The following is a 24,758-nucleotide window of genomic DNA, read 5'->3' as shown; positions in this document are numbered from 1 at the left end:
CCACATCACACACAGCTGTCAATCATCTCTAGTGAGTCAGTCTGAGAATGTTCCGTTGACAGACTAAGGTCATTAATAAATGAGTGGAGAGGTAGTTGTGAAGAACTAGTACACAGCCCCAACCAGGACCTCATGTCTGACATACTCTTCAAATTGCTCCTGCATGGTAGACATGTTAAATATAGCAGCACGTTCCATAATTTCTTCCTTTTTTAATTAAATCATGTTATTATATATTTTTTTAATTGATAAAGTTGGCAAATGCAATACATACATTCTGTCAATTCAGCATAGTTTAATGTTGATTATTAGTCAGAGATTTAAATATGAGTCATCGGAGTGACAAGAACCGTATGAAGAGGGTGGCGAAGTTAACATGAACGTCCGATTGAATTTGTGATCTCTTCATTGTTACAAAGTATTTATTGTACATACAGTACCAGTCAAAAGTTTGGACTCACCTACTCATTCAAGGGTTTGTCTTTATTTGTACTATTTTATACATTGTAGAATAATAGTGAAGACATCAAAACTATGAAATAACACAAAAAAGTGTTCAACAAATCAAAATATATTTTATATTTGAGTAGCCACCCTTTGCCTTGACAGCTTTACACACTCTTGGCATTCTCTCAACCAGATTCATGAGGAATGCTTTTCCAACAGCCTTGAAGGAGTTCCCACATATGCCGAGCAATTGTTGGCTGCTTTTCCTTCACTCTGCAGTCCAACTCATCCCAAACCATCTCAATAAGTCGCTTTGGATAAAAGCGTCAGCTAAATGGCATATATTATTATTATTATTATCTCAAAAAAGGTGAATGCACCAATTTGTAAGTCGCTCTGGATAAGAGCGTCTGCTAAATTACTTAAATGTAATGTAAATGTAATTTGGTTGAGGCGGGGTGATTGTGGAGGTCAGGTCATCTGATGCAGCACCATCAGTCTCCTTCTTGGTCAAATAGTCCTTAAACAGCCTGGAGGTGTGTTTTGGGTCATTGTCCTGTTGAAAAACAAATGATAGTCCCACTAAGCGTAAATCAGGTGGGATGGCGTATCACTGCTGAATGCTGTGGTAGCCATGCTGGTTAATTGTGCCTTGAATTCTAAATAAATGACAGTGTCACCAGTGAAGCACCCCCACACCATCACACCTCCTCCTCCATACTTCATGGTGAGAACCACACATGCAGAGATCATCCTTTCTCCTACTCTGCGTCTCACAAAGACGCAGAGTATCAAATTTGGACTCCTCAGACCAAAGGACAGATTTCCACCGGTCTAATGTCCATTGCTCGTGTTTCTTGGCCCAAACAAGTCTCTTCTTCTTATTGGTGTCCTTTAGTAGCAGTTTCTTTGCAGCAATTCAACCATGAAGGCCTGATTCACACAGTCTCCTCTGAACAGTTTATGTTGAGATGTCTGTTACTTGAAATCTGTGAAGCATTTATTTGGGTTGCAATTTCTGAGGCTGGTAACTCTAATGAACTTATTCTCTGCAACAGAGGTAACTCTGGGTCTTCCTTTCCAGTGGTAGTCCACATGAGAGCCAGTTTCATCATAGCGCTTGATGGTTATAGCGACGGCACTTGAAGAAACTGACATTCATGACTCAAAGTAATGATACTGCTGTTTCCCTTTTCCTTCCCTGTTCTTGCCATAATATGAACTTGGTCTTTTACCAAATAGGGCTATCTTCTGTATACCACCACTACCTTGTCACAACACAACGGATCATCTGAAACATAAAGGAAAGAAAGAAATTCCACAAATTAACTTTTAACACAGCTGGTTGAGAGAATGCCAATAGTGTGCAAAGCTTTCATCAAGGCAAAGGGTGGCTACTTTAAATAATCTCAAATACAATATATTTAGATTTTTTAAAACACTTTTTTGGTTACTACATGATTCCATATGTGTTATGTCATAGTTTTGATGTCACACTATTATTCTACAATGTAGAAAACAGTACTAAATGAAGAAAAACCCTGGAATGAGTAGGTGTGTCCAAACCTTTGACTGTTACTGTATAATATAATAGAAAGAAAACAAGCTTGAAATGGAGAGAAACAGCGTGTCTCATCTTTTGACCATATGAATTATCTTCTTTAATATAGTCTGTGGGTTAACAGTGTAAAGTGGTTGGCAGCTTCCTTCGGTTCCAGGGATAAGTGGCTTTTATTTAATCAAAGCCACCCACATCCCCTGGCATTGAACACAATCAACTCAGGGCCATCCTTCTGTATTCCTCTCTCTTTATTACCCCCACACACCAACTTATATCATTCTCCCCCCTCTCTCTTTCACAGAAAAATATACATGAATGCACACCCACTCACACACATTCCTGCACATATTCACTCTCTTCATACACAGACATACCGTGCCTCAGTTTCTCTGTACTCAACACATACACACTTTACAAGGTAACAACCCTTAGATGCAGTATAGTCCATCCCGTCAGGACAACAACGGAGTAGTATCTGAGGTGAAGTGTCTCTGGTTCTCTGTCTCCTGGGGGAGGTGAGGTGTTGAGCAGGGCTCAGAGTGAAAGCCCTCCTGTGGGTGGTAGATAGACTCACTCCCCTCTAGGCTGGCCTGGCTCCAACCGATCGCCATGATAAGAGCTGGTTGGCAGCCAGCACTGGTGGTGGTGTATGTGTCATTCTCCCTGACAGCCACAAGGAGCGCACTGGTTCTGTCCACACTGTTTAGACTGCTGTGAGGGAGCGGAGAGAGGGGCTGGCTGTGAGCCAGTCTTCTGTAGGGAAACAGTGGGAGAGAGTTAAGATTTGGGGCTGTGACAGTCCCTACCCCTGATATTACTTACCCCTGATACTTTTAACACATGTGGTCAGATGACAATAAAACAAATGTTCATAGCAAGGTAATATGAATCCAAAGGGAATGCATACATTTGACTGTTCACATTTAAAAGTCATTGTACAGAATTTACAACATAGTGTCAGATTATGTAACAATGAATCAACACAAATCAAATAAAATTTAAAAAAAAATCATGAAATGTGCCGTTGTCAGTGTACCGCTGGGTGTCACCATGGTGATGTGCTTGCTCTCTGTCAGCTCTTCCATACAAGCCATGTGACTGACTCTCACACACACACACACACACACACACACACAAGAGGCTTCAAGCACTTTGGGCACACACGTGGTTTCATCTCCTGCCCCCTTCCCTATCCATGTCATTCAACATCTGCCCTACTCACCTGTATCTGTTTGCGGGCGGGCCGGGCTGGTTGGTTGTCGGGGTGGTTGGGCGCCCAGGGCCCCAGGCTCTGATTTGAGTAGAAGTCCATGGGGTACACCTCCTGCCAGTCCACCTGCTGCAGAGCCACAGCTGCCTGGTAGAGGAGGGGAGGGAGAGCAGAGAGGACAGGAGACCGAGAGGTGAAACATAGATTACCTGCACACACAGACAACACAACCAAGACAGAGTGCTCCCAGCACTCCGTTGATTTGTCCTGTTCTTTTACTAAAGCCCATCATACTGTACATAGCTCATAATCAGGGCCCAGGGCCAGTTCCATGTCAGTCCTTTTCCATTAAACTATGTCATTCCTGAGCTGCCTATAGTTGTAATCAAGGTTTTATTTCAAATCATGATTTGAATTTCTATTCATTTCCACAAACGACTGGAATTGGTATGGCTTTCCCTGACATTGGTATGTCATTGAAGTAGGGAGTTGTCTGATGGAAAAGGCAGAAGTGTTAGTGTTGGTTGAGTAGAAACAGTGAAGGAGAGAAGTATTGTATGGAGCACAGCAGTATGCAGAAAACGATGGCACAACGTCTGACTTCACACACATGTGAAACAGGTGTCAGAATATTGAGTGTGGATGACAAGCGTGGATGTCACCTACCTAACTGTGTCTACTTTCCAAATGGAATCCTATTCGCTTTATAGTGCACTATATAGGGAATAGCCTTTATAGTGCAATATATACATTGGGGCAAAAAAGTATTTAGTCAGCCACCAATTGTGCAAGTTCTCCCACTTAAAAAGATGAGAGAGGCCTGTAATTTTCATCATAGGTACACTTCAACTATGACAGACAAAATTACAAAAAAAATCCAGAAAATCACATTGTAGAATTTTTTATGCATTTATTTGCAAATTTATGGTGGAAAATAAGTATTTGGTCAATAACAAAAGTTTCTCTACTTTGTTATATACCCTTTGTTGGCAATGACAGAGGTCAAACGTTTTCTGTACGTCTTCACAAGGTTTTCACCCACTGTTGCTGGTATTTTGGCCCCTTCCTCCATGCAGATCTCCTCTAGAGCAGTGATGTTTTGGGGCTGTTGCTGGGCAACACAAACTTTCAACTCCCTCCAAAGATTTTCTATGGGGTTGAGATCTGGAGACTGGCTAGGCCACTCCAGGACCTTGAAATGCTTCTTACGAAGCCACTCCTTCGTTACCCGTGCGGTGTGTTTGGGATCATTGTCATGCTGAAAGACCCAGCCACATTTCATCTTCAATGCCCTTGCTGATGGAAGGAGGTTTTCACTCAAAATCTCATGACACATGGCCCCATTCATTATTTCCTTTACACGGATCAGTCGTCCTGGTCCCTTTGCAGAAAAACAGCCCCAAAGCATGATGTTTCCACCCACATGCTTCACAGTAGGTATGGTGTTCTTTGGATGCAACTCAGCATTCTTTGTCCTCCAAACATGACGACTTGAGTTTTTACCAAAAAGGTCTATTTTGGTTTCATCTGACCATATGACATCCTCCCAATCTTCTTCTGGATCATCCAAATGCTCTCTAGCAAACTTCAGACGGGCCTGGACATGTACTGGCTTAAGCAGGGGGGACACGTTTGGCACTGCAGGATTTGAGTACCTGGCGGCGTAGTTTGTTACTGATGGTAGGCTTTGTTACTTTAGTCCCAGCTCTCTGCAGGTCATTCACTAGGTCCCCCCATGTGGTTCTGGGATTTTTTCTCTCACCGTTCTTGTGATCATTTTGACCCCACGGGGTGAGATCTTGCGTGAAGCCCCAGATCGAGGGAGATTATCAGTGGTCTTGTATGTCTTCCATTTCCTAATAATTGCTCCCACAATTGATTTCTTCAAACCAAGCTGCTTACCTATTGCAGATTCAGTCTTTACTATCATGTTAAGCCATGTCCATACTAGAGCCAGGATAATACCAGTATCGCAATACTCGTTAATATCGTGGCAAGGAAACAAAACACAAAGTAGATTTAACTTCTTTAGTAAAACAGCCCTAATGTTGGAAACAAACATCATTATGTTGTCATCCAGAGTCACATGTATTTATTCTTACCAAGCTACAGCACACAATATTCTACATACAGCAAGGACCAAAGTGTTTGGTCTGCTTCGTGTTTTCATTTTTGCCATGGAAAAAATATTGCAATACAGGCATCATCACAGCCCTGGCCAATAATGTAATTGATTTTATCAATCACAAATTGTTCTTTCTTATCTCCCTCCCCCTCCCTTCCCTCCCGCCCTCCCTCCCTCCCTCCCGCCCTCCCTTCCCTCCCTCCCTCCCTCCCTCCTCTCTGTGTAAACTAGCTGCTCCTGCTAATCCCTCTGCTGACAGGAGGCAAGTGTGTCTTATTGACTATAAATATAACATGAGACGCTCTGAAAATAACCACTGCTCCCTCTCCTCCCATATCTCTCTCTTCCTCATCTCCGAATGCCACAGAGGAAAGCGGAGCACAGACACAGATACAGTCGATTAGCAGGGATGACAAGAGGTGAATTAACTTATCAAACATACACACCACTGCAGACGGCGCAAATCATTTATATGTATTGATACTGTTTGAAAAAGGTCTGTCAGGGAAGCCAAGGCACATTTTACTAGAAACCTTCTGAACACAAATTGACATCAGGGAGGGATCTTATTAGTGGGTGAATCACAGTCACAAACCATCTACAGCATTAGTCAATATCATAGTAGCAGCGTAGGATTGGACATGTAAACAGGTATGATCACAGATATGGAATGTACTGACATTGGACCACAGCTTAAAATATGACCATGATGATCATCCTGCTAATTATCATACCAGGTGCACATTTCCTGTTTAGAAACTAATCAAATATCTATATAAACTGTACATTTTAAGCATATGACTCATTTCTCATTTCATATGACTCATTATTTGAAACAATAATGACTGATAGTGCTTACATTAACACCTCTTCATGTCTCTAAAACGCAGACCACATCATATTCATACCCCTGTGCTTGTTATCACTGTGCAACCAATGCCTGTCTTAAGGGATGCACTACCTCAGCAGGAGCGCACAAACAATCATTTGCTTATCAGATCCATCTCTTTCTAGTTAGAAAAAAACAAGCTGCAGCTGGGATGCAGTGTGATGAGGCCACCATCGGGGGGAGCCGGTCTGCTGTGCTGTGGTGCTAGTGTACACTATAGTCAGTCAGTGAGAGAGAGAGAGCTCATCCCTTGGCAGTAGTACTGTAGATTACTTTATTACTGACCTCAACCCAGAGTCCCTCAGAGTGTTCACAGTCAGCCCACTAACACCCCTATCAGATCACAGCAAAATCACAGTCTACCTGAAGAGTGTCATGACTGTCCATGAGAATCTAAATAGGTCAGATCAGGTTTGCAATGAATAACTTCAATCAGACCCCCTCTCACCCGGCAGAGGACGAACTAGTGGGGATTAACAACTCACGGCCTGTTGTAAATCAAGGGGAGAAGATTCAGGTCTCCCTCTCCAAATTCACCAAAGGAATGTGCTTGGTCTCAACAGAACTCTTTCCCCCTGAATCTCTAACACGTTCAAAAGCAACTACTGGAATAATATTTCTAACATAGAATGTGGGGAACGGTCCGAGGCCATCTATAGAAGACTAATGTCATTTTGTCCGTTATTTTGTGACGTCATTAAAAATGTTAAAAAGGAATTACTGTAACTTGAAAAGTAAACCCAGAACATACACACAGTTTCCATACTATGCATTGTGCATGTAATATGAAAAATGATGAAAGTGTTTTGTTAAGAGAGGGATGTGATTGGAGAAGCTATAAGAGATCATGTTTTTAAAAAATAAATGTACATAGTAAGTAGCCACTGCTAGAGTGAGGTCAGAGAGCGTGTCAGCCTGTCGGAACCGCCCCTTTACTACACACTGTAGAAATGATGAGTTAAGAAAAAACACAGACCAGAAAAGCGTGAAGCTGCAGGTGCACATTTAAAGTGGTTTGAACTTTGAATCTCAACACGAGTTAGACGATAAACTCACCCGACTTACAATCACTGGTACGGCTGATTAGCTGTCCTAAGTAAAGTATCTTCCAAAGTGAATTTAAGTAGGACAAACCTACTACTCTGCTCAAACCATCGTATTACGCTACTCTCATCCACCCACCGGGAACCATTGACACGGCTGTCTAGCCCACCTTCAAAGAAGCATCTTCAAGATGAATGGAAGGAGAATCAACTCTGTAGTTCTGTTCAGGACTACACGACAAGCCCCCAGATACAGACTACACGACAAGCCCCCAGATACCGACTACACGACAAGCCCCCAGATACCGACTACACGACAAGCCCCCAGATACCGACTACACGACAAGCCCCCAGATACCGACTACACGACAAGCCCCCAGATACCGACTACACGACAAGCCCCCAGATACCGACTACACGACAAGCCCCCAGATACCGACTACACGACAAGCCCCCAGATACCGACTACACAACAAGCCCCCAGATACCGACTACACGACAAGCCCCCAGATACCGACTACACGACAAGCCCCCAGATACCGACTACACGACAAGCCCCCAGATACCGGACAACAACAGAGAAGGACAACAGTAGAATACTTGCCGTAACCATTTCAGACAATCAGAGCCTTACAAGGATGCCCTGTTCACGAGAGATCCAGCAAACACAGGCATTTCACGTAAATACAGTCCTGATTTCTTTCTCAAAGAGGGTGGTGGTTCGTGTGCAAAGTATCTGATTAGTGTAGAGGAGAGTAGTTTCTAAATGTACCAATGTTTGTTGTCTCTCTCTCCATCTCTTCTTAAACAGCATCAATGTTGTTGTCATTCCGCTAGGCACCTGTTTTCAGCATATTACGCTTCCAGTCAATAACAGATGCAAAGTGTGAAAGCATCCAAACCAAAGGAACTGCACAATATTAAGAAATGCTATAGATGGAAGGAGTGTAGAAACCTACCGAAAAACATTTCGGCAACAACAAATTCAATCCCTTTGAGACAACTTCCTGGACAAAACATTACACTGTAATAGTGAAGGTGTAAACTTGGCAGTAGAAAGCCTATACAGTATGTTTGACCTTTCAGCTTCCTTGTCAAATCTAAAAATGTCAAGCAGACAACCTAAGAAGAATAATAACAATGACAAACGGTTTGATGAAGAACGCAAAAATGTAAGAAAGAAATTGAGAAACTTATCCAACCAAAAACATAGAGACCCAGAAAACCTGAGTCTATGCCTTCACTATAATGAATCACTAAAACAATACAGAAATCCACTACGGAAAAAGAAGGAACAGCACGTCAGAAACCAGCTCAATGCAATTGAAGAATCCATAGAATCTAACCACTTCTGGGAAAATTGGGACACAGTAAACAAACAACAACACGAAGAGTTTTCTATCCAAAACGGAGATGTGTGGATAAACCCCTTCTCCAATCTTTGTGGATATATAACTAATAACAAACAGCCAGGACAGCAACACAATTAGACCCAACCAAACCATGAGAAAAAAGATAAAAATGACTTGACACATTGGAAAGAATCAACAAAAAAACGTAGCAAACTAGAATGCTTTTTGCCCCCAAACAGAGAGTACACAGTGGCAGAATACCTGACCACTGTGACTGATCCAAGATTAAGGAAAGCTTTGACTATGTACAGACTCAGTGAGCATCAAATGTATTTATATAGCCCTTCTTACATCAGCTGATATCTCAAAGTGTTGTACAGAAACCCAGCCTAAAACCCCAAACAGCAAGCAATGCAGGTGTAGAAGCATGGCTCTCAAGAGAAGACAGGCTAAGTGCACACTGCCCACAAAATGAGGTGGAAACTGAGCTGCACTTCCTTACCTCCTGCCAAATGTATGACCATATTAGAGACCCATATGTCCCTCAGATTACACAGACCCATAAAGAATTTGAAAACAAAACCAATTTTGATAAACTCCCATATCTACTGGGTGAAATACCACAGTGTACAATCACAGCAGCAAGCTTTGTGACCCGTAGCCACAAGAAAAGGGCAACCAGAACAAACACCATTGTAAATCCAACCCATATTTATTTTCCCCTTTGTACTTCAAATATTTGCACATCGCTACAACACTGTATATAGACATAATATGACATTTGAAGTGTCTTTATTCTTTTCGAACTTGTGTGAGTAATATTTACTGTTCACTTTTTATTGTTTATTTCACTTTTGTTTATCCATTTCACTTGCTTTGGCAATATAAAGATATGTTTCCCAAGCCAATAAAGGCCCTTGAATTGAGAGAGAGTGCGAGAGAGACAAGCAGCACTGATGAGCCCCTGCAATGTTAACACCAGACATCAGAACATGAGGTTATTTTCCCACATTTATCACAGGGTGCGAGTTCCTACACAACGCCGCCTGCTCAGAGGGAGAAAAGTCATTTGAAGTATGTGTATGTGTGTGTGTATGCGTGCACACTCTTGTGCTCTTTTGATAGTGAATGACAGCAGCAGACAGTGTGGATCGTGGCGAGCTGTTGTAAGACGCCTGTTTACCTCATAGGGAGACAGCAGGGGTTTGGAGAAGGCTGTGCCCCAATCAATGGAGAGACGCGGGCAAGCGATCTGGACCCACCTGCAAGGGGAGAGAGCGAGAGCGCGCGAGAGAGAGAGAGAGAGAGAGAGAGAGAGAGAGAGAGAGAGAGAGAGAGAGAGAGAGATTGCATTAAAGAGGCAGTGCACATCTCAGATAGCAGGGTGGGTAGGTCCATGATGTGACTCTGTGATGCTGCATTGGGCTGCAGGCAGCTCTGCCTCCACCTGATCTCCTGCATATGTTAGAGGATCTGTCCTGATTCACTCTGAACACAAAACACACTCTGCATTCATTCATCATACCAGGGGGAGAAAGGAAGGATGCTGAGGAGACAGGGAGAGGAGGGGAGAGGGGGAACACAAACAGGGAAACAGGGAGAGGTGGGTAGGTGTGATAGGAGGAGAAATGGAGGGAAGAGGGAGTTAGGTGAGCTTGAATAAAAAAGCTGCACTAGCCCAGTCTCCACGGAGCTAGCCTACATAGCAAGACAGACAGAGGGGAGGGGGGCTGGGAGTTTGCTAGAGGGAGAGAGACAAAGAAAGATGGAGAGAGGGAGGGGTGATGGAAAAGAAAGGTGAGAGAGAGAGAGGGATTGGCAGTGAGACGTGTTTATCTTAGTAATTGTGTGAGTGAAGGATGTAAACAGCTGGGGGGAGAATGGAGGGAGGAGAGGTAGAGCGGGGTTAAAGAGGTTAGCTTTCACAAATCAATGCTATCCACAGCTCCATCTCCACGGTGACAGCCCCTCCCTGTACCGTCTATCTCCAAACACAGACAGCCACCAGGAATACACCAGACACATTTATGGATTCAGCTGTATTCACATGGACACGGTGAGGAATGAGAGAGCACACATCTTGCTAGATTTCAATACAAATATATGGATTCAGAATCTGTGCACAGGTGTACAGAAAGGTGGGGAGGGAGAAAGATGCTAGCTCTAAAACACTGCATCGTGCAACATCTTCAGGGATACTTTCACAAGTTAAACGTCAACTGTTGCAGAAGTGTAAAAACGTAATGAATGCGTATTCACCAGGCTAATTTGGAAGGCAGATAAGTGAGACGTTACCCCAGCCAGTAGTTTTGAAAGTAGTGCTCACAAGCCAAAAGTGGTCCCCGAGAATTGTGCACCATGCCAAATGTAGGGAAAATGGCACAACACAACTTAAAGAAAACAGTCACTATCAAACTAGGAACTTCATGGACAATTAATGTAAGACAGTAATTCTGCTCATAGATTATGCATGTATGAACTACACATTGACACATCCAGCCCAAAGCGGGAGGTTTAAAACATAGTACCGGATCATGTCTTTAATGCAAGCAATGTGTGGATGGGAGTGGAGGAGAGAGAAGCGAAGGACAGAAGAGGAGGGGAGGAGGATTTGACAATCTCTACTTCCCTCTTTAGGAGCAGTTTCTTAACAGATTGGCCTGGGAGCATATGTTGTGCCACACTGGCTAGGAACCCAGCACGCCACACAATTCAATTTACAGCCAATATCTGAGCTAAGATCTTCCTAACTCACCGCAGAACCCTCACCACAGGGCATAGACTGAGAGATGGAGAAAGAGAGAGAGTGAGGGAGAGATGGGGAGAGGGAGATGGAAGAGAAAAGACAGAGAGAGAGGGGTTGCTACAGGAAGAGGTAAAGATAACTCCAGTCACAGTCTACTACAGCAACTGCCTCTGAATGTGTCCCCATTTCCCCTGTCCATTTCCTAGCAGCCCTCTGGGTGTAGGGAAACAGGAAGTTCTAGTCATGCCCTGTGAAGGAGACCATCAGTAAGTGAATAGAATCCTGATGACTCTCTGTGAATGGGGGACCCTGCAGTGAGCTGGGGTAGAGGGAGGACAGCCTGATAAGCAGACTTAATTGAATGAGAGGGAAGGGTACCACACTCAGCTTGCATCCTAAATGGCACCTTTTCCCTGTATAGAAGCGCTACCTTTGAACAGAGCCCTAGAGACCCTGGTGAAAAGTAGCGCACTAAATAGGGAATAGGGTACCATTTGGGAGGCAGCGAGGGTTGGGGTGACCACAGAACCTAAAGGGTTCCCCAGTGTTCCCAGTGTGAACTAAGGCCCTGTCCTGCTACATTAGCTTCTCTAGTACATTAGCCCCAGTAACAGCTAGGATGCATCCCAAATGACACCCTATTCCCTCTACAGCAAACGTCTCTGGTCAAAAGAAGTGCACAATATAGGGTTTAGGGTGCCATTTGGGATGCACCCGTAGGCAGACCTCCCTCCACCTGCAAGGCTGCTGCCCTTCAGTTATCCCAGCAGTCTGGACCAAGACAGGCAATAACAATTAACCTCTTCTCTCCATATCTCAGGAAAATGGTCACTTTAATAAAATAAAAAAGATTAAAACAGGAAAGTTGATTGGAATGTGGGTGAAGAGGAAATGCAAATGATTTGCTGTAAAATTACATAATACATTGCAGAGTATTTGCGAACCAGTTGTGAAGTGTGTGTGGGTCTGCCAGATATCTGCACAATGGTTCAAATCAGGCTGGAATCTAATTACACACTTTAAAGTGTTTGCTAATGGTTTCTCTGTATGTCGGAGTGTGTGTGGTGTGTCACTAATGGGAGAGAAAGGCTGGGGGGTGGGCCCTCACTGCACTGTGTGGGCTAGTACACCTTCCCTCTCTCTCTCCCTCCCTTCTCTTTCTGCACTCCTCTCCACTCCTCTCCGCAGCCAGACTGCACTGCCTTTCATTCTGTGCCCACAGGTAAGCACTGTCCCCAATGTGGGTTCAGAACACAAACAAAACTTTCTTTCAAAGGATGCATCTTGAAGTGTCTGGCTTTAAGACTTTTTGTGATTTCTATTTGTCTACCTTAGGGTGTTTGTGTTTTTGTCAAACCCAGGAATCAATGGAGGTAGATACTCTCCGCCAAAACTAATTCCAAATACTGCTAGGCAAAATAGAGGAAAGTTCAGAAAATCACAACAAACACTGAGTTAGACCAATGGTTCTGTCTAGGCTAGTCATCTCCTGCTGTGGGCCAATCCCACTCATCTTCCTGACCATTCCGGATTGCCTACCTAAAAAAGTTAATCTCATACACATAATTAACAACCCCTTAGTCTCTCTTAGCCCGTTCATACACAGATAAAGATCCCACTAATGTATCATGCTTCTTTTAACCTGCTTTTTGGTACATCTGAAAGGGGCAGGGGGATACCTAGTCATGATTCCTGCATTTTCACAGACCCTGTTACCAAGATACAGGTATTGGGTCTGTGTAAACAGTTCTCGGCAAGCAAATTAATGTATACTTCCATTGTTTAACACCTCCTTAATTTGCAATGCAAACAGCCCCCATGGTTTAGCAAGATGCCCATCCCAATTTGCCAGTTGTATAAAAGGGGTACGTTGTATAAAAGGGGTACATTGTATAAAAGGGGTACATTGTATAAAAGGGGTACGTTGTATAAAAGGGGTACGTTGTATAAAAGGGGTACGTTGTATAAAAGGGGTACGTTGTATAAAAGGGGTACGTTGTATAAAAGGGGTACGTTGTATAAAAGGGGTACGTTGTATAAAAGGGGTACGTTGTATAAAAGGGGTACGTTGTATAAAAGGGGTATACTTGCAAGAAAGTGGTAAATAATATACCGCATCTTCTGTCTGAAATATGTATTTCTGATCAGGCCTCTACTCTAACACCTCTGCAGAGCCACCTCAGGATCATTCTCATTATCTGGGGTCCTGCTGAGAGCCGTGTATCACTGTGATAGCCCTGTAATGTCAGCCGTCACGCCATTCCTGTCACGTCTTCCCTGTAACATAAAACTTTTAATGTCATTCCTGTGATGTTCTCCCTGTGACCCCAGTCTACCCTTTGGCGTCATAGGGCTGAAACAAAAGGGATGATGACTGTGTACTGACTGCGAGCCCTGTGGAGTCACCTGTGTTACGTCAACCCTGTGATATCATTCACGTTGTGTCTGTCAGACCCATGACGCCAGTCAGCCCTGTCACTATCTACTGACTGAGCGACCCTAGTCTGGCAGCTCTCCGCATAACATTTGAAAAGCAGTTATTTTGCATCCCTCTCTGAGCTCTTAATTTACGGCCTCTGAGATGTCTAAATAGGTGCCTGTGAATCACCTATTTTGTCCAGTTTGAGTTGTGCCAGGCTTATGAATTCCCTGTTTTGCGTAACTGCCTTAGAGTGGTGAGATCACAGCACCAAAGAAAACAAGAGCAGCAAACACCTCCTTTTATCACGCTCTCCCCTGTTTCAACACAACCTCCTCAACTACCTCTGTGTCCCCTGATCTCTCTCCCTCCTTCCATCTCTCCTTCTGTCCCTCCTTCACACACTCCTCCCTCACACATCACACTTCTCATTACTCCACAGTGAGAGGCCAATCTGCTGAGAGTGTGGACTGTGGAGAATGTGTGCATTTGTGTGTCTCAGAAAGCCCTTCTGCACATCAGGGTCTCACTGCCTCCTCCTTGCCCTCTTCTTTCTGCCAGACAGACAAACAGTCATAGAAATCAAAGCGACTTGAGCTTGAAGCACGAGCGGTTTTACTTTACAAACTTTTGGAGTTTTCTTTTCAAGATATAATGACTGTGCCTCGCTGGATAACAGTGTCGGATGACAGAGCATTTCAGATGGCGTCTCTCTGTGTATATCAGGGATATGTATCAAAGACAAGAGGACAAGTCTCAAAGCATTCTCACTGCCTTTCACCGTGTGTGTGTGTGTGTGTGTGTGTGTGTGTGTGTATGTGTGTGTGTATGTGTATGTGTATGTGTGTGTGTGTGTGTGTGTGTGTGTGTGTGTGTGTGTGTGTGTGTGTGTGTGTGTGTGTGTGTGTGTGTGTGTGTGTGTGTGTGTGTGTATGTGTGTGTGTGTGTGTGTGTGTGTGTGTGTGCTGTAGACTCACGCATCCACTTCTGCCATCAGGTCCAGCTTGCTGGGGAAAATCTCAGACAGCAGCACTCGAGTGAAGGACTTGCCTAGAGACTCAAGCTTGGATTCCAGGTGCTATGATGGAGAGACAGAGAGAAACAGAGAGAGAGAGAAATATAAAGAGTGAGGGAGTGATGAGAGTAGGAGGACGGAGAGAGGGAGAGTATGGTCACACTAGCTTCGAGCCCACACGAAGAACACGTGTGTGTGTTTGTGCAGGCCTTGGACTCACAAGAGACCTGTCTGTGTTGCCTGCCTATACAGCTACACACACACACACACTGCCACTCGTTCTGCTGTTCCACTAGAGGGTCCTTCAAAAGTCCTTCAGAGCTCCCCAGTCTAGTGTTTCTTAGTTAGTTAACCAGCTAATAATAATAATAATATGGCTAATTAACACAGCTAGCTCTCAATGATGGAGCCTACAGATACTGGAGAAAACAACACAATAACATCACTAGATAAAACACATCACCACCCAATAACATCACTAGATAAAACACATCACCACCCAATAACATCACTAGATAAAACACATCACCACCCAATAACATCACTAGATAAAACACATCACCACCCAATAACATCACTAGATAAAACACATCACCACCCAATAACATCACTAGATAAAACACATCACCACCCAATAACATCACGAGATAAAACACATCACCACCCAATAACATCACTAGATAAAACACATCACCACCCAATAACATCACTAGATAAAACACATCACCACCCAATAACATCACTAGATAAAACACATCACCACCCAATAACATCACTAGATAAAACACATCACCACCCAATAACATCACTAGATAAAACACATCACCACCGAATAACATCACTAGATAAAACACATCACCACCCAATAACATCACTAGATAAAACACATCACCACCCAATAACATCACTAGATAAAACACATCACCACCCAATAACATCACTAGATAAAACACATCACCACCCAATAACATCACTAGATAAAACACATCACCACCCAATAACATCACTAGATAAAACACATCACCACCCAATAACATCACTAGATAAAACACATCACCACCCAATAACATCACTAGATAAAACACATCACCACCGAATAACATCACTAGATAAAACACATCACCACCCAATAACATCACGAGATAAAACACATCACCACCCAATAACATCACTAGATAAAACACATCACCACCCAATAACATCACTAGATAAAACACATCACCACCCAATAACATCACTAGATAAAACACATCACCACCCAATAACATCACTAGATAAAATGCATCACCACCCAATAACATCACTAGATAAAACACATCACCACCCAATAACATCACTAGATAAAACACATCACCACCCAATAACATCACGAGATAAAACACATCACCACCCAATAACATCACTAGATAAAACACATCACCACCCAATAACATCACTAGATAAAACACATCACCACCCAATAACATCACTAGATAAAACACATCACCACCCAATAACATCACTAGATAAAACACATCACCACCCAATAACATCACTAGATAAAACACATCACCACCCAATAACATCACTAGATAAAACACATCACCACCCAATAACATCACTAGATAAAACACATCACCACCCAATAACATCACTAGATAAAACACATCACCACCCAATAACATCACGAGATAAAACACATCACCACCCAATAACATCACGAGATAAAACACATCACCACCCAATAACATCACTAGATAAAACACATCACCACCCAATAACATCACTAGATAAAACACATCACCACCCAATAACATCACGAGATAAAACACATCACCACCCAATAACATCATTAGATAAAACACATCACCACCCAATAACATCACTAGATAAAACACATCACCACCCAATAACATCACTAGATAAAAGTGTTGAGCCAGTTCAGGGACCGGGCTTCCTTCTGTGTTGGTGAATGTCTTGGAGAGGGCCCGCTGGACCAAGTGTTAAGACCGTGTTCAGAACGTCAACTTCCGAAAGATTCCCTAACGGTTAGCATAGAGAGATACACCTCTGCAGGCAGCCACACTGAGATTCTCTGTTCTCTAGTGGGTTATTTCTCACTCTTTACTATGACGGCCTGGGTTGTTTTCAGAGATTATACAGTCCTGTCCAGACAAAGGCATATCACACAACTCAACCACTTAATCTAAACACTGGCCCAATGAGGGGTAGAACTGGTGACACTACTGTAAGAAAGTAGAAAGACATTCTATTGGAATCCCTTAATCTCTCTGTCTGACTACTGTATGTGGATAAGACGCAAAGTTTTCATACAGGTTTGAAAATTGGTGGGGGAAATGACAAGAGAAACCTGGGTTTGGTTTTAAAATATCATCTGACAGCAAGAGGAGAGGAGAGATGACAGAAAACGCTATGCTTCTCTCAGTCTCTCTCGGTCTCTTCCTCCCAGCATACCAATTAGAGAAAAGAATGAGGCGAGGACGTGGAGGAAGAATCCCAAACAAAGTCAAACACAACGCATGAGAGGAAAACAAAAAGCGGACAGATCAAACAGAGGAGAGAACAAAGGGAAGAGTGCTGAGAGGGGGGGCAGGCTTGAGAGCAGACTAGGGATCCAACAACCCCCCCATGTAGGACTGATCGATGAAGACCCCCAGGCACACACATACACACACCAGCCAAATGCCAACTGATGGAGGTAGCGGTGTGTGTATGGAGGGGTGTGGTTCGGCTTTACACTCTATAGTCTTCACAGATGCATTTAGCTGCTTGTCTGAGTAACAGAGAAGCTGTGCCCCACAAAACATATTACACATCATTGTATATGTGAAGGTCTCAGAGTGTGAGGGAGGGGTAAGAATCAGGATAAGTGTGAAATCTCTGAGATGCAGGCTCATACCTCCATGACCTTAGGGTTGCCCTGCCGGCCCAGCGTGCCCAGGATCAGGCCCCATCTCTGGGCAGAGCGAGCTTTGTCGATGGCCTGGAGCCGGATGGACCGCATGGCTTCATGGTCATAGTACTCCCTGGAAAATATCTTACTGTACGGGTCGTACCTAAACACACACACGTGTATGCGCGCGCGCGCACACACACACACACACACACACACACACACACACACACACACACACACACACACACACACACACACACACACACACACACACACACACACACACACACACACACACACACATTAGTGTGTATTGTTCACAACAGGTTACCTCGAGGATAAACAGGCAAGAAGAGAAAATCCAATCATGAAAATCCATCAAGTATTAAGGCAGTTATCTGAGAGAAAATAGTGGCATTTTAGAGAATCTAATCTTTCTCTCTCTACCAGGAGAGCTCAGCTCAGCACATCTTGAGATTATCATCTTGTTTATTAGAAAGCCTGAGAGGAGGGCAGTAGTGCATACGTTCATAACACAAACACAATTTCACTTCACAAACAAGATCTCATATAAATACTGTTTCACGCCAATACAGCTGAGTGGAAATGACACCATAAAGACAACCTCCAACAAGGTGAACCATGTCACATTAATCCTGTGTATTACTGACAATAATGACATTCTGCAATCTATGTCAGACTCATCCACAGCGGAACACTGTATATTTATATACAGTGCCGTGAAAAAGTATTTGGATTTTCTTTATTTTTGATATTGCAAGTTTTTCAACCAAAACCTAATATTAGATCAAGGGAACCTGAGTTTACAAATAACAAAAAATGGAATACTTGTTACATTTATTTAATGAACAAAGTTATGCAGCACCCAATTCTCCTGTTTGAAAAAGTAATTGCCCCCTTATACTCAATAACTGGTTGTGCCACATTTAGCTGCAATGACTGCAACCAAATGCTTTCTTTATTTGTTGATCAGTCTCTCACGTCGCTGTGGAGGGATTTTGGCCCACTTCGGCAGGCAGAACTGCTTTAACTCAGCGACATTTGTGGGTTTTCAAGCATGAACTGCTTGTTTCATGTCCTGCCACAACACATCAATTGGGATTAGGTCTGGACTTTGACTAGGCCATTCCATAATTTCAAATGTGTTGCTTTCTAACCATTTTCATGTGGACTTGATTGTGTGTTTTGGATCATTGTACATACACTCGATCCCTCCGATGTCAACAACTACAGACCAGTATCCCTTCTTTCTTTTCTCTCCAATACTCTTGAACGTGCCGTCCTTGGCCAGCTCTCCCGCTATCTCTCTCAGAATGACCTTCTTGATCCAAATCAGTCAGGTTTCAAGACTAGTCATTCAACTGAGACTGCTCTTCTCTGTATCACGGAGGCGCTCCGCACTGCTAAAGCTAACTCTCTCTCCTCTGCTCTCATCCTTCTAGACCTATCGGCTGCCTTCGATACTGTGAACCATCAGATCCTCCTCTCCACCCTCTCCGAGTTGGGCATCTCCGGCGCGGCCCACGCTTGGATTGCGTCCTACCTGACAGGTCGCTCCTACCAGGTGGCGTGGCGAGAATCTGTCTCCTCACCACGCGCTCTCACCACTGGTGTCCCCCAGGGCTCTGTTCTAGGCCCTCTCCTATTCTCGCTATACACCAAGTCACTTGGCTCTGTCATAACCTCACATGGTCTCTCCTATCATTGCTATGCAGACGACACACAATTAATCTTCTCCTTTCCCCCTTCTGATGACCAGGTGGCGAATCGCATCTCTGCATGTCTGGCAGACATATCAGTGTGGATGACGGATCACCACCTCAAGCTGAACCTCGGCAAGACTGAGCTGCTCTTCCTCCCGGGAAGGACTGCCCGTTCCATGATCTCGCCATCACGGTTGACAACTCCATTGTGTCCTCCTCCCAGAGCGCTAAGAACCTTGGCGTGATCCTGGACAACACCCTGTCGTTCTCAACTAACATCAAGGCGGTGGCCCGTTCCTGTAGGTTCATGCTCTACAACATCCACAGAGTACACCCTGCCTCACACAGGAAGCGGCGCAGGTCCTAATCCAGGCACTTGTCATCTCCCGTCTGGATTACTGCAACTCGCTGTTGGCTGGGCTCCCTGCCTGTGCCATTAAACCCCTACAACTCATCCAGAACGCCGCAGCCCGTCTGGTGTTCAACCTTCCCAAGTTCTCTCACGTCACCCCGCTCCTCCGCTCTCTCCACTGGCTTCCAGTTGAAGCTCGCATCCGCTACAAGACCATGGTGCTTGCCTACGGAGCTGTGAGGGGAACGGCACCTCAGTACCTCCAGGCTCTGATCAGGCCCTACACCCAAACAAGGGCACTGCGTTCATCCACCTCTGGCCTGCTCGCCTCCCTACCACTGAGGAAGTACAGTTCCCGCTCAGCCCAGTCAAAACTGTTCGCTGCTCTGGCCCCCCAATGGTGGAACAAACTCCCTCACGACGCCAGGACAGCGGAGTCAATCACCACCTTCCGGAGACATCTGAAACCCCACCTCTTTAAGGAATACCTAGGATAGGATAAAGTAATCCTTCTCACCCCCCCCCCCTTAAAAGATTTAGATGCACTATTGTAAAGTGGCTGTTCCACTGGATGTCATAAGGTGAATGCACCAATTTGTAAGTCGCTCTGGATAAGAGCGTCTGCTAAATGACTTAAATGTAAATGTAATTGTCTTGCTGCATGACCCAGCTGCGCTGCAACTTCAGCTCACAGATGGATGACCTGACATTCTCCTGTAGAATTCTCTGATACAGAACAGAATTCATTGTTCCTTCTATTAAGGCAAGTCGCCCAGGTCCTGAGGCAGCAAAGCATCCCCAAACCATCAAACTACGAACACCGTTGGTATGAGGCTCTTACTGTGGAATGCAGTGTTTTCGCCAAATATAAATGGGACCCATCTCATCCAAAAAGCTGACTCAAGCTTGACAAAAAGCACCTGGAAGCACCTGGATGACACCTGGAAGCACTTGGATGACACCTGGATGACACCTGGATGACCCTTGGAAGAGTGTTCACTGGACAGATATAAAAGTATACATTTGATGAAATAAATTAAATAAGTATGTAATGGTTGTGTTATTTGTTCACTCAGGTTCCCTTTATCTAATGTTAGTTTTGGTTGGAGATCTGATAACATTCCATATCAAAAATAAGCTAAAGTCGAGAAAATTAGAATGGGGGCAAATAGTTTTTCACAGTACTGTACATGGTCCACACAGTGCATGATTAGCTCTTTACACTTGTATCAGTATACGGGTTGAAAATAGCGCCTAAATTGGACCGCAGTGGCTGTACAGTAACATGCAGTACATTACGTCAGAGCTCAAGGTCTCCTGCTTCACAGCACACTATTGGTTGACTGACAGTGGTTCTGAACACCGCGCACGACAAGAAGTTGCCCCCATCCCTCCAGTTAATTGGGCAACTTCTGCAAATGTTTGGTTGTCTGAGTGAGTTGGGAAATACAGCAACACTTCATGGCACAACGCCTCTCCCCATGTGACCTACTTGTGTGTATGTACTGACATGTATGTGGAACTGATAGATGCGCACACACACACTACATGTTAATGTTTTTAAATGTATGTGAATTGTAAAGTCTTTCATCTGTAATGTCTTTTTCGTTATGTGTCAGAGCCCAGTAAGGCTAGCTGTCGCCATAGGCGTCGGCTAATTGGGATCCTATGAAATCAAATGTATGATCTGCTTCTCTGAATTGCCTTGTGAAAGCCTAACACTGCAAGATCGTACTTTGTAACTTTGCTAACCAAATTGGCAATATAACGCTCTTTCAAATCATGCCCACCTGACCAGATTGCGATTTCTAATGGACCGTTTTTGGAATGCGTAAACAACAGCAGTAATTATGTAAAGGCAGGGGTGCAGGGCTGTGTTCCAAACAAAACTTACAGTCCGATTCCTCTAGTTCCTCAACATAGCACCTTATAGTTGACTCTTCTTTGAGTCATAAAAGTGCATTGAAATTATTTAAGAACTGTGCACACTTTGCAAAGGTGTGTGATAACTTGGAGATAGCAGTTAGACCTCTCACTCAAACCCTTGTCATTGTTTTGTCTTATGTTGCACCTACCCCAAATTTTCCAGGAATATTCTTATCATGTTGCTGAATGTATCCAGAGTATTTTCTGATTTCGTTATCTTCAAATGCAGCCAAAAGTAAAGTAAATGTAAAATGCACATAAATTCAACAGTGTAATGTTTGGATTCGGTCTTGTGCTAATAGTCTTCCCATAATCTCCAAACGGATCCCTTTTGATGGTTATGTATAGGATTTCCATATTTCTTCTCTAAGACACATTTAAATGGAGCCCTATCCATATAGGCTGATTCCGACGAGGGTAAAGGGTTAAAGTTATTTACCTGTAGGCAGGTATCTCTGGATTTGCAATCATGATCGACTCCAGATGGAACCTGCCATCTCCCAGGTAGCTATAAATACAAACACATCAACACACAGAGACACAGGATGAGAGAGATACAAACACAGTAAGACAGATACACTCCCTGCTGGCAAGCATACCTGCTGTGGAACTACAATACAAATCTGTCCCATCTCTCCCTCACCTCTCTCCCTGCCCATTCCTCCTCTCTCACTCTCACCCTTCTCTTTCACACACTCTCTCGCACTCTCTCTCTCCCCCTCCTGCTGGAACAAAGTGGTCTCAGCGGACCTATACCTGGGGTTTAGGGGTTCAAGGTGTGACCAGAGGCTTCTGATGTATAGGAACACCATCACACAGCACCCCTGTGATGGCCCCATGTTGTTTATCCACTACCAGGCTTTCTCAGTTAACCCAGGGGGTGTTATTAGTTGGACCGCCTAGACCCGTGATGGGGCAGGGTTCAACGGGAGCACACGCAAGCACGACACACACACCATCATTATCATCCCATGGGGTGTGCTGGGAGGAGGCCTGCTATTGGCTGAGTGAGGGGTCTAGGCCTCTCTGTTACCGTGGCAAGTCCGCAGAGGCCCAGGGGGAGACAGAGACAATTAGAGGAGCTAATTAGCCAGCGTTTAGGAAAGTGTGTGTGGAACAGGCTGTGGGTGAGCTTCCACAGGGACACCCAGGAGCCACAACTAACCTCCACACAGGCAGGCAGGCCTGCATACACACACACACAAAATAACACACACCCACTAGTGGTGCAGGGATTGACTCATAACTGCAGTCCCTGGGGTTATATCTGGGATTAGGGTCATGAAATATTGTATGGATGAAGGGCAGGTGGCTGGCGGGTTGAATACAGAGAAAACAATGCATCAAAAATGCATAATTATTGTGCAATTCATGTCTACAGAATACACTGAGGTTCATCTTCCATAATTTTGATCTGCTGTTAGTGTGTAAGCCTACGTTAGTGTGTACGGCTACGTTAGTGTGTACGGCTACGTCAGTGTGTAAGGCTACGTTAGTGTGCAAGGCTACATTAGTGTGCAAGGCTACGTTAGTGTGCAAGGCTACGTTAGTGTGCAAGGCTACGTTAGTGTGCAAGGCTACGTTAGTGTGCAAGGCTACGTTAGTGTGCAAGGCTACGTTAGTGTGCAAGGCTACGTTAGTGTGCAAGGCTACGTTAGTGTGCAAGGCTACGTTAGTGTGCAAGGCTACGCTAGTGTGTAAGGCTACGTTAGTGTGTAAGGCTACGTTAGTGTGCAAGGCTACGTTAGTGTGCAAGGCTACGTTAGTGTGCAAGGCTACGTTAGTGTGCAAGGCTACGTTAGTGTGCAAGGCTACGTTAGTGTGCAAGGCTACGTTAGTGTGTAAGGCTACGTTAGTGTGCAAGGCTACGTTAGTGTGCAAGGCTACGTTAGTGTGCAAGGCTACGCTAGTGTGTAAGCCTACGTTAGTGTGTAAGCCTACGTTAGTGTGTAAGGCTACGTTAGTGTGTACGGCTACGTTAGTGTGTACGGCTACGTTAGTGTGTAAGGCTACGTTAGTGTGTAAGGCTACGCATTAGGGCTCAACCCTACATGCACCAAATACATAACCAATCGCAAAATGCTTTTGGAAACTTGGGTCGAAAGTTAATGTCGATCCATTGAGGCAAAAAGGACAATGTCAGAGTTCATTTCAATAAGAGAAAAGCTATAAAATGGAGAATTGAAAATAAAGAGAAGGGTGGACCAAAACAGCAGTCTCATGTTTGGGAAAGATGTTCTGTGTGCTGATTGTGAGGCGCCATAAATTTGGACGCAAGACCGGCACGTCAAGGGAGCTATACAGCTCAGATGGTTAAATTGAATAGTAACTGAAAACTGGACACTGACTGTAGATCTATAACTTTGATGGGGGCGGGGCCTAAGAAAAACCTGAAATCATCATGAGGGGCTGCAGTGGTTTGTGGATCTGTGTACCCACATCCACATATACATCCATACCCACATCAATACCCATATCTATACCCACATCTATATCTATACCCACAGCCATATCCATACCCACATATATACACCCACATCCATATCTATACCCACATCCATATCCATACCCACATCCATATCCATACCCACATATATACCCACATCCATATTTATACCCACATCTATATCAATACCCAAATATAGACCCACATCCATATCTATACCCATATCTATACCCACATCTATATCTATACCCACAGCCATATCCATACCCACATACATACCCACATCCATACCCACATATATACCCACATCCATATCTATACCCACATATATACCCACATCTATATCTATACCCACATCTATATCTATACCCACATCTATATCTATACCCACATCCATATCTATACCCACATCCATATCCATACCCACATATATACCCACATCCATATCTATACCCATATCTATATCAATACCCACATCCATATCTATACCCACATCAATACCCACATCTATACCCACATCCATATCTATACCCACATCTACAGTTGCGAAAGTATTCGGCCCCCTTGAACTTTGCGACCTTTTGCCACATTTCAGGCTTCAAACAAA

The 24,758-nt window shown here is 44.1% G+C and overlaps 1 protein-coding gene across 4 annotated transcripts in view; it reads right to left on the bottom strand.

The window, feature by feature from the left end:
- Window positions 1-2,079: 2,079 nt before the first annotated feature.
- The window catches only part of LOC118377376 (2-(3-amino-3-carboxypropyl)histidine synthase subunit 1-like), a 96,684-nt gene continuing 74,005 nt past the window's right edge, over window positions 2,080-24,758 (bottom strand). Inside the window, exons 7-12 of one of the 4 annotated variants that reach the window (XM_052467635.1) lie at window positions 22,145-22,213; window positions 17,707-17,863; window positions 14,770-14,870; window positions 9,811-9,889; window positions 3,231-3,365; window positions 2,520-2,761 (exon numbers count right to left, since the gene is read on the bottom strand). In XM_052467635.1, the coding sequence (XP_052323595.1) occupies window positions 2,663-2,761; window positions 3,231-3,365; window positions 9,811-9,889; window positions 14,770-14,870; window positions 17,707-17,863; window positions 22,145-22,213 (640 nt within the window). In that variant the 3' untranslated portion in view covers window positions 2,520-2,662. Of the gene's footprint in view, window positions 2,762-3,230; window positions 3,366-9,810; window positions 9,890-14,769; window positions 14,871-17,706; window positions 17,864-22,144; window positions 22,214-24,758 lie in introns of all 4 variants that reach the window. The other 3 variants (XM_052467636.1, XM_052467633.1, XM_052467634.1) reach the window with 3 other exon arrangements.

Source organism: Oncorhynchus keta, chromosome 18 (genome assembly GCF_023373465.1).
Source record: "Oncorhynchus keta strain PuntledgeMale-10-30-2019 chromosome 18, Oket_V2, whole genome shotgun sequence".
In the NCBI taxonomy this organism is placed as follows: Eukaryota; Metazoa; Chordata; class Actinopteri; order Salmoniformes; family Salmonidae; genus Oncorhynchus; species Oncorhynchus keta.
The sequence above is the reverse complement of the archived record's forward strand: the minus strand, read 5'-3'. Positions and strand labels throughout refer to the sequence as shown.